This window comes from Daphnia pulicaria, chromosome 1, assembly GCF_021234035.1.
Source record: "Daphnia pulicaria isolate SC F1-1A chromosome 1, SC_F0-13Bv2, whole genome shotgun sequence".
Lineage (NCBI taxonomy): Eukaryota > Metazoa > Arthropoda > Branchiopoda > Diplostraca > Daphniidae > Daphnia > Daphnia pulicaria.
Window position 1 is genome coordinate 28,794,779 of NC_060913.1, and position 14,558 is coordinate 28,809,336.

General features: G+C 38.2%; 2 protein-coding genes across 3 annotated transcripts in view; one reads left to right on the plus strand and one right to left on the minus strand.

The window, feature by feature from the left end:
• The first annotated feature begins 1,140 nt into the window (after nt 1-1,140).
• LOC124321250 lies at nt 1,141-3,983 on the plus strand. The gene is made up of 5 exons (XM_046784157.1): nt 1,141-1,962; nt 2,029-2,230; nt 2,293-2,429; nt 2,522-2,629; nt 2,711-3,983. The coding sequence occupies exons 1-5, from the start codon at nt 1,410-1,412 to the stop codon at nt 3,487-3,489; spliced, it is 1,779 nt and encodes a 592-aa protein (XP_046640113.1). The 5' UTR covers nt 1,141-1,409; the 3' UTR covers nt 3,490-3,983.
• A 552-nt stretch (nt 3,984-4,535) lies between these two features.
• The window catches only part of LOC124321251, a 36,831-nt gene continuing 26,808 nt past the window's right edge, over nt 4,536-14,558 (minus strand). Inside the window, exons 2-4 of one of the 2 annotated variants that reach the window (XM_046784159.1) lie at nt 12,860-13,244; nt 9,720-9,867; nt 4,536-4,956 (exon numbers count right to left, since the gene is read on the minus strand). In XM_046784159.1, the coding sequence (XP_046640115.1) occupies nt 4,756-4,956; nt 9,720-9,867; nt 12,860-12,903 (393 nt within the window). In that variant the 5' untranslated portion in view covers nt 12,904-13,244 and the 3' untranslated portion in view covers nt 4,536-4,755. Of the gene's footprint in view, nt 4,957-9,710; nt 9,868-12,859; nt 13,245-14,558 lie in introns of both variants that reach the window. The other variant, XM_046784158.1, reaches the window with a different exon arrangement.

The window sequence follows — 14,558 nt, forward strand, 5'->3', positions numbered from 1 at the left end:
TCATTCGTAAAATATATTAGCCTTTTCAGCAGTACATGCAAAATGTTTGCCTTCGGCGCTGTCAAATTCATTTATAGAGCTCGAGCTGAAAATATTTTCAAACTGAAATTAGAGCCTTTCTTACAATTAATAGATTTTTAATGAATATGTATAATATACGGTCTATTTTGCGGCTATTTTGGAAAAAAGTTTGATACAATTTTCATGGCTGTGTGTAGGCAAACGAAAGCCGCTCACGTATCACGTTATCGTTTGCGTCAGACCCTATCTCTAGCCAACACGTCCGGCATTGTGTGCATACATGCGCATCCATGTAGTAATAAACAACATCAAGGTTGTCTATGCCGTTTCGCTACTAGTCTAGAAAATTAAATTGGGATGAAGGTCGAAACGGCAGCAGGCTGAGCTATATGAATGCGCTTCCTTTGTAATACGTTCCCATTTCTGTCTCGCCAATAACTGTCAAATATGAATTTCATGACGCCAAATGTTATTGACATGCGTTTTCTCCTGTCCTGATTTGTTGAAAAAAAAAAAAAAAAAAAAACAAGAACTCATTTCAACATTTACGGAGACGGGAATAATGTACATGTGAGGGAAATTTCGGACGCCAAAAACCCAAAAACCCCAAACAAACAACCTTATCAAGTTGCGGACAAGTTTGACAGAAAATTATTTTCACCACGCCAATAACGTTTTCCGCCCTAAATAGTGGTGGTGGTTTCGTTTTCGAAATTTCTATTTTTGGCGAATTAAAAAAAAGACTCTAATTTATTCGTTGGTTATACTGTCCGGTTAACGACTCGCACGGTGAAAGGGAATTAATATCGTCATTTGAATATATTTTATAACTTGTTATCGGTCACCGCAAATGCTCCACATGCTGTTTTTGATCTCGGCCAAAAAGTTTGAAGTATTACAGAGCTGACACAATTAAATGTCAAAGCCAGCGAGTTAAACTGGTTCTTAAAAGTCTTTTTTATTTTGTTTTTAAAAACGTGTCGTTTAAAAGCTCGATAACCGGTTAGGTGCAGCATCCGTTTTCGACTGGGAGACAGCAGACAGGTAACAGGTACAAAGATATGATTTCCTTTAATGGTTCATAGATGGCTGTGGCAACCTTGTCCCGGTAGAAAAACACATGTTATTTATTCTCTCATCACTTGTTATTATCACGTCCAGTAGAACGTGTGTATATGCTGCTTATAACTTTGTATAATTCACGGTTGGCCGACAGAGCTCTGCTGTTCTGACAATGTGGAAATAGAAAGGATTAGGCCTTAACTATAGCTACTGCAAAAAAAGAGCAATGTCAAAGTGATTACAGGTAGCAGCTACGTTGGCCGTGATCCAATTCGGTAGTCATGTTTCGCAGCTCTCCGTCAGTTCCAATCTAAATCCTAGTGAAAATGAAGTGGATTTTCTCGTTGTTCATTTTGCTGGTGCTGACGAGCGTCGACAGCGAGCTATTTGCTAGAACAAATTCATCGAATCTCTGCTCTCGTATTCCATCACAATCTTGCCTCCATCAACTGAGCAGCAGCCCAGCAGCCCAGCAGAACTCTCAAGTGTGCACAGTGGAAGCGGCCAACAACACTCATCCTCTCCTCTGTGGTGGGCAGAAGTGGAATCGTGAAGATATCTGCCAGCATGACGGGTGTGGTGTTCACCTGGAAATCTACAGGCACATGCCTTATCCCTCCTTGCCATTGTACCGCACAGCTCTCAACCTCACCTTGTCCAATGTTTCGTCCAGCAAAGTCAAGATAAGGTTCCACGAGACTTCCATCAACAACTTTGCTTTCTGCATCAATTTTACAACGAGTTCCAACGCAGCTCAACCCTTTGATTCTTTGTGGTATGACTGTGTGTTTCACAGTCGACAACTTGAAGGCCAACCATTTCAGCTGGAATTCCTCAACGGTCCCAAATATGGGCTGTATTTATTCCAACTCCCTACTGGTAAAACTTTAATCTCTTCCTAGTCTTGAGCTTATTTTTTAACATATTCTTTTGTTTCCCATACAGAGAAAGATGTCAGGAATGGACATGGCTTTTTGTATGTTCACCTGCATCACAGCCCGAATATTGTCATCACCTTCCAGGAGACATCTGGGCTCCAAACGAACAATACCTATCTAATTGTTGTCTGCAAGTGGCACCAAAACAATTGCCACATTGCGTTACAACATCTGGTGGATCTGAGCAACTCTTCAACGTTTACTAGCAGGTATCCAATCAAACAGACCATCACCTGTAGCCTACTAACTTTCCCAATTGTTGAAATTCCAGGTTCAAGGACTCGTTGACAGTTTCTCTGGGCAAACTGTCAATCTCTGGCAATTTCACCATCAAAATCGAAGATCCAAATTGCAACATCCTGTCCACGTCATGTTACCAAGCCACATCGTCCTTTTTCATCATTCAAGGTCAGTTATAATGCTGCCATTGAACTTTTTGGTTTGCCCAAAGTTTTTATTATTCCCCCCATCTTATTCTTTTGTTGGTTTTACGTTGGCAGATTTCCATGGGAACTACATTTTCTTCCTGCCAGTCCTTGGCGTTTTGGTAATTGTGGCCTTGTGTGTGAGCATGGGCTACCGCAAGAAAATTCAGCTGATACTATCGGGTAAATACGACAGTTAAAAATAATGGATTTTACTGTTCTGCCCAGCAGCAATCTCACGTTTTTACATTTCCGTTTGTAAAGGGATGAAGAAAGAGCCGATCCGACGCAAAACGGTTTTGCTGGCCCACGACTCGACGGCCAGCGATTACAGCTGGATCGAAGCCCTGAAGCTCTTCCTGGAAAAGTGGGGCGGATTTGAGGTCCTTGTCGATTTCGTCGAGATCCCCCGCAGCCGGCACAAGGATCCGCTGCTCTGGTACACGGAATCCATGGAGACGGCCGACTGGGTGGCCGTCGTGGCCCCACCACCACCCGCCACCGATCAGCGCTCGCCCATTTACCGCCACACGTTCGACCTGGCCCTGGAGCTGCTGGCCATGCGCATCAGCCGCCGGCTCAAACTCAAGGAGCGCGACGTTCTCCAGCAATTTGTCGTCGTCCAGCCGGAAGGCGGATCCGTCCCGGACGTCTGCTCGTCCTTTTCACGATTCCGCGTCCCCCAGGAATTCGCCAATCTAATCAGCTACATGGACCAGCAGGAAATGGACGGCCAGCACGTCGGCGGGCCGGCAGCCAATCACCCCGCTCATTTCGTCGACTGCCTCCGTCCTAGGAGCCGAGACAACGAATCAAAGTTGATGGATTCCTTCCGTATGATCCACCAGCATCTGGTCCAGCGAAATCAGTCGTTAGCGGCGATGGCGGTCCGCCCACCAACAGTTGACGACGCCCAACACGTCGAGGAGGAGCGCTCCTCGTTGCTAAACAGCGAAGATGATCGCGAGCGAAAACGTCAAGAGCTGGATCGCCAATTCGGCCCGGCTATCGTCCGTTTGGCCGATTTGCCGACCCTCGGTTGAAAATTGATTTGATTTCCCTTCGTTTAACTCATAACACTCTTGAAGGCCTTGCTAATTAAGTGAATCTCTCCCCGTTTATTATTATATTTCCATTTTTCCCCCCCATTCAGAAACGAACTGGCAATTCATACAGACGGAAAGAAAAAAAAATGAAAACCAAAAAAGTTGTTCAATTCGAGTTGCGGGATCATTTTGTTTGGAAGCGGGAAAAGTCAATCGTTTTTCTGTTATTTTGAAATATTTGGTTTGATTTGTTTCGATTGATCGATCGGTCGAGAGAGACTTGAAGAATGTTTGGAATGTCAAAAAAGTGTGCCCCGGTCGCTAGTGAAACGCCATTATAGTTGAGGTTCCGCTTTTCTGAGATTACGAAATGCAAATGGAAAAAAGAAAAAAAATAATTGTTGTTAACTGCCTTTTGACTTTTTGAGTGCAATTTCCCCTATACCCGACACTCGCTTTGTTGTATTTATAATATACAGGAATCTCTTTCTTTCAGTTTCATTTGAATTTCATCGACTGGTTGTGATTGGTTTCGATGGCCGTTGGAGGAGAGACCCCGGGAGAGACTTAAAATGTTATAGACACTCGTCCGGGAGAAGCACCAACTTTTATTTTATTTATTTTTTAATGATTATTTTCAAACTGATGGGCGCAAAATAGACAAATCAAGCGATATTATATTAAAAAATGAACTTGACCAGTTTTGATGGGTGTAATTATTTTTGTACGTAAAGGTTTATGAATACCTATCAACAGAAATTGAATTTTCGCCCGCCACTGATATTTTTTCAATTAGTAATTTTGACTGGATATTTATCTGGAATGTGAGGATTACGTAAGAACCGCGCTTGGAATCTGTTGGAAAAAGAAAGAAGAAGAAAAAAACGAATGGGGCATGACCGGGAAAAATTTGAACAAATTATTGTAAAGGAATTTTTTGGAAAAAAAATGCATCAAACGACACGTAAATATTTATACAATTGCGTCATACAATCTTTCTTGAATCATCATCATTTTATATAATAGTTTTTTTTTGTTATTCATTATTTGTATTATTCACGGCTCATTTTTTGTTTCTTCTTTTATGTAGAAAATCAAAAGGTGTTGGGAAGAAATGTAATCAGGAAAAGCGTTGAACGACACCAGCACACGCCCAGCAGCCAAAGTCCCAAAAGACAATGGGCCAGCACATCCAGCAGCAGCAGAGGTTGCAGGCGAGTGCGAACGTGACGCCGCCGCCGTCGCCGCTGTCGCCGTGATTGATCAGACGTCAAAGGAGCCGTCGGGCGTATCGATCATCTCGGCCGGCACCGGCGGCTGGCAAGAGTCGGTCTTGGCGTTGTAGACGATCCGGGTGTCTAGGAGGCCGCCGGGCAAAGAGCCGACCGCCGACCCGCGCGGCACCTGGCGCAGGGCCCGCGTCGCCAGGTAACCCAGCACGGCGATGTACGCCACTAAAACGATCTGATTAAATATAGAATCGAATTTTATTTGATCAATTCATTTTAATTGATTTTATTTCATCATTTGAAACGCAAAACAAATAAAAAAACCGCTCAGCGAATAAATTGTATCAATTACTATCACAAGTTCGTCTGCTGCGCACTCAGATCATTTCGAAATGTTTATACAAAAGAGAAACTTGTTCATTTCATGTCCCCGCGCCACGGATGCCTCCCAAAAAGTTTTGTATGTTATATATAGCTAGGGGGTGGGTAAAGAATGTGCTAGTCGTACATGTATAGATCCCACTGCAGCAGCAGCAGATGAGTTAGGAAATTAACTTTGCACTTTTTGCTGGAATAATTGCGGCGGGAAATTTGAAAGAAAAATATACAAGCGCAATACTGCTGCAGCGCCGCTGGCTCAACTGGCTCTTGCATGGAGTATGTGTGTACACAGCAGCTCGTGCATATGTAAAGGGAATAAAATTGTAACGGTATATCTATAGCCAGTAGGCTCTATATAAATATAGTCTATACACGCCATTGGTTGTTGGAGACGTAAAAATCGATTTCTTCCGCAACAGACCGAGTCACGAATGTGTGACATTTTTTTCGTGTTCTTCTTCTTCTCTCTCGTTTTCTTTTCTTTTCATTTGAAATGTAAGAAAAGGAAAAATTGGGAATAATGCAGCATCACGCACAGCTTTGATGCCCAATCGATCGCGCTCTACTATATACACAGCACAATATCCATTTTGATTTTCCTTTTTGATTTTTCTTCTATACAGGAGAGACGAATGACACGGGCTGGATGACAGTGTGTGTGTATAGACGGAGTATCCTAGTATACAATTTCAAAGTTGTTGAGAGTACCCCCCCTTCCCCCGCAGCACTCTAATACAGAAGAGAAACTATATTGTAATGCACCAGCATATTACTTGTAGTATTACATACTGTATGTAGGCTATCCCTGTATGTGTACAACTATATTACAAAAGTCAATAACAGATCATCTGATTTACTTTTTTTCATAGACTATCAATGTGACAGTATGTATATAGGTAAGACAAGATTTTCCCATGTAGTACAAAAAGGAGCTTAGACCATTATTTTATGGCATACCATATAATGTATTCAAAGTTAAATATAATTAACTATTGAAATATATCTAATGTTAATTCAGAAGGTCCGATATAAGTTTGGAAATGGATGTTTCGTATACATATAGAGACCCTCTATCCTATGTAATTAGATACGCTGAGCATCTATTCGTTGCTGCGCCTTATAGTTATATATAGGCTATCAACTTCTCTGGCCATTATTAACTCCGAGTCTCTATGTAGATAATAATCCGGAGGCTATGTAGGTACATAATATCCCCCCTACAACTGAAATTGCTGTAACGTGAATAACGCCCCACGGGAAAATAGTATTATATAGACTGGAAAAGGATTAGATTGACTTTTAGTCCTGCTGTGTGCGCGTGATGGGATCTAATATCATATGTAATACAATTAAGGGTCCGGCGATCTTAAAGATAAGAGAAAGACCATTATTATATAAGTTTATATATAAAAAAAAGGCTCATATAGTATAAATTTGTATTGTATAATACTGAACTAAATCCTTTTATTCAAAGAAATTTATTTCAAATTAACTATGAGTAGGCTACATTTGCATGCGATTCATAAAACTTATAAATGTTTCGATTGTTCCTATATTTATTTTTCCATGTATAGATATATAATAGACCTATAGTTTATTTCTATATTTTACTTTGGTGCTGATGCCTCCTACATAGAATGACACCTACGCGATGTTTCATTCACCCATGAATAGAACATGTATGCACTTTGGACGGATCAGTAGTCCGTAGTAGAGAGGGAAAAACAAAAAAATCACAGCAGCATCCCACATAGCCTACGTTATTTATATTTAATGCTCTTTTAATAAAAAATTATTATTCTGCCAGTGATGCAACAAAACTCTTGACGCATCTCACAGTTATACAATAATAATGTGTCCTATTTATCGCACCATCTTTTTCTCTCGCTCTGCTGTAATATGATGTCTAAAAGTTAATCGTCTTGGGATTCCCAATTAGCCGTGGACTATAGCTCCGACTAGCTCGCATATGATTACACAAGTCTATAAATATATATATTATAATACATCCCACTTTTTACGTAATAGCCTATCTGTCCTATACGGTTTTCAAAGGGAAACCACAGGAATATAAAGGGAACTGCGATGTGGGTCGATGATGAGGAAATAATTAAAAAAATTTATTTTCTACACACACACATGGGGAGTATAGGCCATAAGGAAAATTTACCCAATCATCCGATAACTATTAAACACGCGCATAAGTCGATCAATATGTTATAGGACTAAAGTCAAGACGACGAACATGCAGCAATGCTGTCGAAAATGCAACAATCAAGGAATTAGTATCTAGCTTTATATATAAAGCTAGACGAGAGTAGATATTTCCCGATGTTTCCTGCTTCCGGCAGTATAGATCGATCGTCGATCGATATATAATGCAATCTATACTGTGCTGCTGCTATGTAACGCAGCATAGATGTATATTATACCTAGTTTCAGGGTTGGGGTCGTCGTCGTCGATCGTCATTGCATAATCTGTTCGTGGAAGTGGAAAATCACTGCTCGATACGTATAGTCGAATGATATCATTAATTTCCCTCGACTGTTGTGAGATGCAGAGGAGAGTTATAATATAAAATTTGACGACCTAATCAATTTCTGATACAGACTTCTAACGACATTTTGCATATAGATGATTGTCATGTGTTACATTATGCGAAAGGGGATCCTCCACTATAGGCTATATTATATTATTACGAATTCACTTTTCGATTTCATTTCTGAATTGGACTTTACCTTTTATCATATTAGAAAAAATATATAATATGATGATGAAACTGACTGAATGCCGAAGCGGATCGTTAAAATATAATAATCATATCTACTGTGGAATATAGGGAAGGGTTGGGGGGTATCTCTCAAGTCCACTCTGCATGTCAAGCCATGGTTCGTTTGAAATCGTTCGCCATTCCATTATGGAGCGTATACTATACATAGACTAATACGCTGCTGCAGCGTTCAATACAGACTATACACATTATTATAATAACGATCCTCGTCGTATGTATATCATATTATATAGAATATATATAGGGAAGAACGGGGCAACTGAGGTAGTGGGTAACTTGGCACCCAGCGTTTTTCGTCCTCTTGCGATCAAGGGTTGCATTTAAAAAAATTACCAGTTATAGTTTTTAATAATACGCATCTTTAAAAAAATATATATTTAGGAAATAGTCCATTTAGTATGGAAACAACAACTAAAATAATTTTTTGGCCCTTAATTCGTGTCGTCCATTTCGTTTTTTTTTTCTTTTGTGGAATTCCCTAGTTAACTTAAAATTTATAAAAAAAAACTAATTTCTGAAAGGAAATTTTTTCCTCTTTCAGAAACCAATTTTTTATTTATTTTTATTAACAAAATTATTGCTTGAAAACGCAATAATAACAAAGAAACCTTTTCTCGGGGCAACTTGTGTGGCTGGGTTAGAGATGGGAGGGGAAATTTTTCGGAAAATTTAGTTGATGGCGCCATCGCCAGGTGTTCTTTTAGCCCGTAAGAATAACATGGGCCGTCCTACCCCGCGTACATGATCATGTTGCCCCCCGACTCAACCCACGCTCCTTCATTTTCAAAGCGCTTTTGGTTTCAAACGAAGCAAATTGTCAGAAACTAAAAATACGCTTTTGATAGCTAATTTTTTCCTCTTTTTATTAAGCCTAGCGGGGATAAAAAAATATTGAGAAATAAAGAAGTGGGGGCTCAAAAACGAAAAAAAACGCCAACTAGTACAACTCTCCCCTAGTACTTAACGCAACGCAATCAACTAGATATCTAAATATCAAGTCGGAGAGGGTGTTGCGTCTTGATGATATTATGATATTACAGCAGATAGATAAGAAATGATATTAGGCTACATAAACAGCTCATTAAAAACACAGCAGCAGCACATATATTACGGTATAGTGTCTGCAAAAGCGGAACCTGTGGTATGTGCATGCACATACACATGTTCCTTTGATGACTCTGCATGTGCATCATGTAGGAGGGAACTTTTATATTCTTGTGATGTTGAGCGCAAGGGTTTTGGCCAAGTTTCTCTGTTATTAGACGTTATCTTGTGCCACTTATTATATGCACTATACTATAACTCTACATAAGTTCGGAGAAATGTTCGCATTATTATTACTGGTAGTTAAATCTCCTTCCTTCTTCGTAACATCAACCCCGCGGGGGAAAAAGAAAGGGATAGTAATGGGTGAGGTAAATATATATGTACATAAACACCACAATTGGTGTATAACTATACCTATAGAGAAATGATTTCATCGAAAAAATAATAAATTATTGATAGGCTATTACATTCTCTCATTAACAAATGTGCAAGGATTTGGGATTTTCTACAAAAAGCTTTTCTTCCAAATTTCATTTTGGTTTTCGCTCAAGTTGTTCGAGTGAAAATTTCTGTTTCCAAGTCTGATGTAACACGAGATATTTCTATTGTGCACATATCATATTTATGATAAAATGTCGTTCTATAAACCGTATTTGAAAATGTAATGTAAACTTTGCTGGTCTGACACAAATACATTTTTCATGCTGGTACATTACACAATAACAAAAGAAAGAGATTGATTTATTGATAGATAAATGACGCCTATTACCGCACTTACAGCGACGAAGGTGACGGCCTCCCACGGTGTGTGCGAAATGGTCCGTCCGTGACCGTAGGGCCCGGCGTGATTGAGCGCCGCCTGGTACACGGACGGCAGCAGTTGCGGCTGAGGGTGTTGACTCGCTGAGCACGGATGACCGAGCATTCTATTATACAGCATGTATAACAAAGTAAATTATATTCAAATGAATTCACGTATGAATAAATCCAAACGATAACAACAACAAAAAAGAATAATAATTTCATCAAAAACCCAACAAGTAAATATAATAACTGGAATTTTCGGGATTAGTATCTTTTCTTTAACAGAAAAAATCGACAGGAATAATTGAAGCGAAACAATTTTATTTTTGAAAATAAACTATATCTGAAGCTCGGCTATAAAACATTTCGCCCCACAAATTCGCATAACACAGCTTCAAATCCAATAAAATGAAAACCTAAAAAAATAAAATAAAATAAAACTGTCAACTTGATTCCTTGAAAACTAACCTTGGAAAAAAAAAACTAAAAAATTTCCCTAAATTCTTTAAATCCCGGTAAAAAAATGCCAACATTTCATTCCCGAATTGATCAAATTCTTCTAAAATTTTGAAAATGTTTGAAATATGTTTAAAAAACAATTTGCCGAACAAGCCGACAAACTACGAGATTGTTTTGAAGTGAAATTGCACGGAGAAATAGGTTAGGGCTCTTATATACATAAACTCTTATAAGTTGTCTGCTTTTTATTTTATTTCTCATCTGCCCATTTCTAAACTATTTTGAAACTTTAACATTGGACGAGACTTAATACATAAAACAAACAGAAAATAAGCTTTCTAATTTATTCTTACATCCCCGAGGGGGGGGGATAAGTTGTCAGTGTGTATAGTACTAGCACACTGCTAACATTTTCAGAGTTGTCAAACGACAAATTTATGTTAATATAATTGAATGCGATGCTTGACTACGTTGCACAAATATATTAAAAGTATAACTTTATTCAAATTTGGGAAAATCCCCAGATTCTACAAACCCTCTGGGCGTTGTCTTTAGCAATCACGCCACATTTTTCAAAATTTAGAAACGACCAATATTAACTACTATACGCGTTGGGAAAGAGAAGCCTTATATGCCTCATCGTGGCCAGAATTGATGGCAAAAGACAGTAGGGGTTCATTTGTTAAAGTCTTATAACAGTGCACCCAACGAACCACATAGAACCGGGAGGCGAAAAAGAGACGATACTCAGCAGCAGCAGCACACAAAAGGTACGCATCACGTATATGATAATGAGCCTTATTATATCGACATCACACGAACGAGATGAGACTAATGAGCAGCTTATTCTATACCCCCCAGCATATATCTTTTGTCTTATTTATATATTCATATACTCTCCACGCATATATAGCCTCAGGGCTGTCTATATTAGTTCTCCGCGGCATTCTATTGCCCATATTCTTTTTCGCATGAATTAGATGAATTAGGGGAGATGGGGGCTAGTTGTCAGGTGGGGTAAGTTGGCATTTTGCTAGTTATACCCCTTATAGACCAAAACAAATCAAGCCTTTAACACCAAATATGAAAAACAACAGCACCCAGATTGCTCATACAAAATTTCAAACGTATACGACTTCCCCAACAGGAGTTATAGCAACAAGAAAAAAAAACGACAAAATTTTTTTTTGACCTCTCAGCACTTTTTATTTTTTTCATAGTATAAAACTCTAAGAGTGTCAGAAAACCCATTAGCAAAAATGAATTAATGTTTGACTTATTTTTAAAAGGAACCCGACAATTCTACATTAAAAAGTTATCTAGTTATCAATTTATTTGTTCGAAAAACACCCTGTGGGGTTAGTTGTCAAAAAATTTTGAGGGGCATGTTGGCATACAGATTTCTCACCAGATACTGAGTTGCAAGTTTTCAAAATTCGAATTAGAAATTTTGGAGAAATGCAGAATCGTCAGCAGCCAACTTAACCCGTAGGAGGGGCAAGTTGGCAGACTTTTTTTTGCAAATTTGACTTTTTTCTCAATTCTCAATTTCGTGTAAATGAACATTATAAACAAATACGATCAATTCATAGAGAATTGAAATCTGAATCTGATTCATTAATTAATTTTAGCAGTAGTGTACTCCGGTGTACTCAAAAAATTCAAAAAAATTCAGGAAAAATGCACCTGACAACTAGCCTCCCTCTCCCCTAATCACGCATAGTCTATTACTACAGGGGAGAGTGGGGCGATCTAGCGTTCGGGTCGGTTGGCTCAATTGATTTCTTGATGGGTTAAAATTGCAATAAAATATTGAAAAAATCAGGAAATGTAGATGTTAATAATGCGCATCTTAAAACAAAATTTCATGGTAGTACGACAACCGGTTGAGGAATTAAGAATAAAATAAAATTTTCGTCTTAAAATTGGGTCGTCCTACCTTGACTTTCGAATTAGTTATCGGCTTTCCCGATTACTTTAAAGTTATTAGAAAAAATATGAAAAATATTCTACGTTATCTCTTCTTCAAGCCTGTTTAGTTTGTTTTATATTTAAAATAATTTAAATAAGAGATATTCAATAATATACTAAGACCCCTCTGTTGGGGGCGGGTTGCCAAACAACGTCGGGGCTATTTGGCTTACATAAAGTTGCATATGAAAGCAGTGAAATTATTTGTGTTCGACTTTTTTCGTGTTTTTAGTCTTCTATCATGCTTGTTTAACCTTTTTTATGTTCAATTGGTGGGTTACCTAATTGGGTTATTTTTTTTTTAATTTTGAGTTTTTACTGTCAGTCAACGGTTTTCCCGTAAGAAATACAGGGGCCATGAGACCCCGGTGGTGTGAGCAAGTGACCCCGTGTCTGGGGCGAGTTTGCTCTATTTTTTTTTTTTAATCGGCAATTACCTAGTCTTAATTTATTTAGATTGAATTGAAAAAATCACCATTAAAAGCAGGAATTATTCTCTTTTTTTTAAGATTTGGTGAATCTAAATCCGTTAGAAAATAATGGAATGGTAGCTATAAGAGAAAAACAATTTGCCAGTCGCCCCACTCTCCCCTATATACTATACATACGTTTCAACTTTGAAAAAATGTGTATAGTTCAAAGAAAGAACAAGGACAATTGACGAAAATCAAATATTGAACTCACCTGAATTGAGCACAGGGGTCTGTGCTGTGTCGCATTGTTGGCATTTTTTCTGTAGGCTTCTCTTTTATTATTCTCTCTGGTGTGTTTGATGTATTCAACAGTTGACGATTTTAGATTCTTGAAATTGCTGCTGGTGTTTCTTTTTGTCTTCCTTTCAAAGTAGCATTACGTAATATATATATTCTCTCCACTGCTGGCGAGATATATATAGCTGTATATGCTATATACGTGGTTGTTATTTATTGGCTTATAAATGACAACAAAACATGTCTATATTGATCCTTTTTGTGCTGATGGGCGTGGGTGACCGTGCTGTAATATATCAAGGCGGCAGCCGTCGCAGCAGCAGCTGCTGGATGGTTCCGAAAATATTGATATGTATTCCCTGTGTAATTCAAAAGAAAATTGATTAATTAACAGGGGTTTCGAGAAGCCAGCAGTAGCAGCATATTACAATCAGAGCACACGATGACACGTCTATATATATAAGAGAAACGCGCGCGCGTCCAACTGAAATTCAATTATAGCCCTCTTTGTATATCCAAAAAGCTTTTTCAGCTTTCACACTTATATATATAACATAGAATATCGACTCTATATTTGCTGGCCTGATAATAATATTTAAATGAAATGTGCGCTTTGGTAGCATTGGTTATTATGGACCAGCAGCATAATCAATCAACATGTAAAACATTCTAATATAAATGATGATTGGATGGATTTGGGGCTGTGCTGGGGCCAGACAAAAATCAAAAGATTTTCAAAGCCCCAATATTGTATTATGTAAAACGACTAATAATTAGATTTACTTCCCACACTTTTTCTATTCTTCATTATGTTAAATATAAAGCAATTTTGCTGGCAACAAATATCAGTGATTTGGGGCAGGTTCTTCGTTTCAAATTTTGTAAAACACAAAATTTTAAATAAACATAGATAACCTAGGGGAGAGGGGGCTAGTTGGCAGGTGGGGTAAGTTGGTATTTTGCTAGTTAGACCCCTTACAGACCAAAACAAATCAAGCCTTTTACACCAAATATGAAAGACAACATTCAGATTGCTCATACAAAATTTCAAAAGTATACGACTTCCCCAACAGGAGTTAGAGCAAAAAGAAAAAAACACGGCAAAAAGTTTTTTTTTGGGCCTCTCAGCACTTTTCATTTTCCTCATAGTATAAAACTCTAAGAGTGTCAGAAAACCCAAGCAAAAAAGCATTAATGTTTGTCTTATTTTAAAAAAAACACGACATTTCTACATTAGTTATCAATTTATTTGTTCAAAAAGCACCCGGTGGGGTTAGTTGGCAGAAATTTTGAGGGGCATGTTGGCATTGGCCAACTTACCCCGTAGGTGGGGCATATTGGCAGACTTTTTTTGTAGTTTTTCTCAATTTCGCAATTTCGTGTAAATGAATATTGTAAACAAATACGATCAATTCATATAGAATTGAAATCTGAATTTGATTTATTCATTCAATTTGCAAAACGTGTGGTCAAAAAATTCAAATAAATTCACAAAAAGTGACGCTGCCAACTAGCCCCCCTCTCCCCCTACTGTAAGTTTAGAAAATAATTTAATAAGTGACTTAGCCTATTGATCGATATAATACATGTAAATTATAAAACTAGCTAGACTTTGATTATTTTCTAGGCTACAACTGAAGATTTAAAAAAAACGGCGTGCATGCTGGTGTTCA

Coding starts and splice junctions, on each gene's coding strand:
- LOC124321250 (XM_046784157.1), top strand. CDS start 1,410: ATGAAGTGGATTTTCTCGTTGTTCATTTTGCTGGTGCTGACGAGCGTC. Junction 1,963..2,028: donor TTTATTCCAACTCCCTACTG/GTAAAACTTTAA, acceptor TTTCCCATACAG/AGAAAGATGTCAGGAATGGA. Junction 2,430..2,521: donor GTCCTTTTTCATCATTCAAG/GTCAGTTATAAT, acceptor TTACGTTGGCAG/ATTTCCATGGGAACTACATT.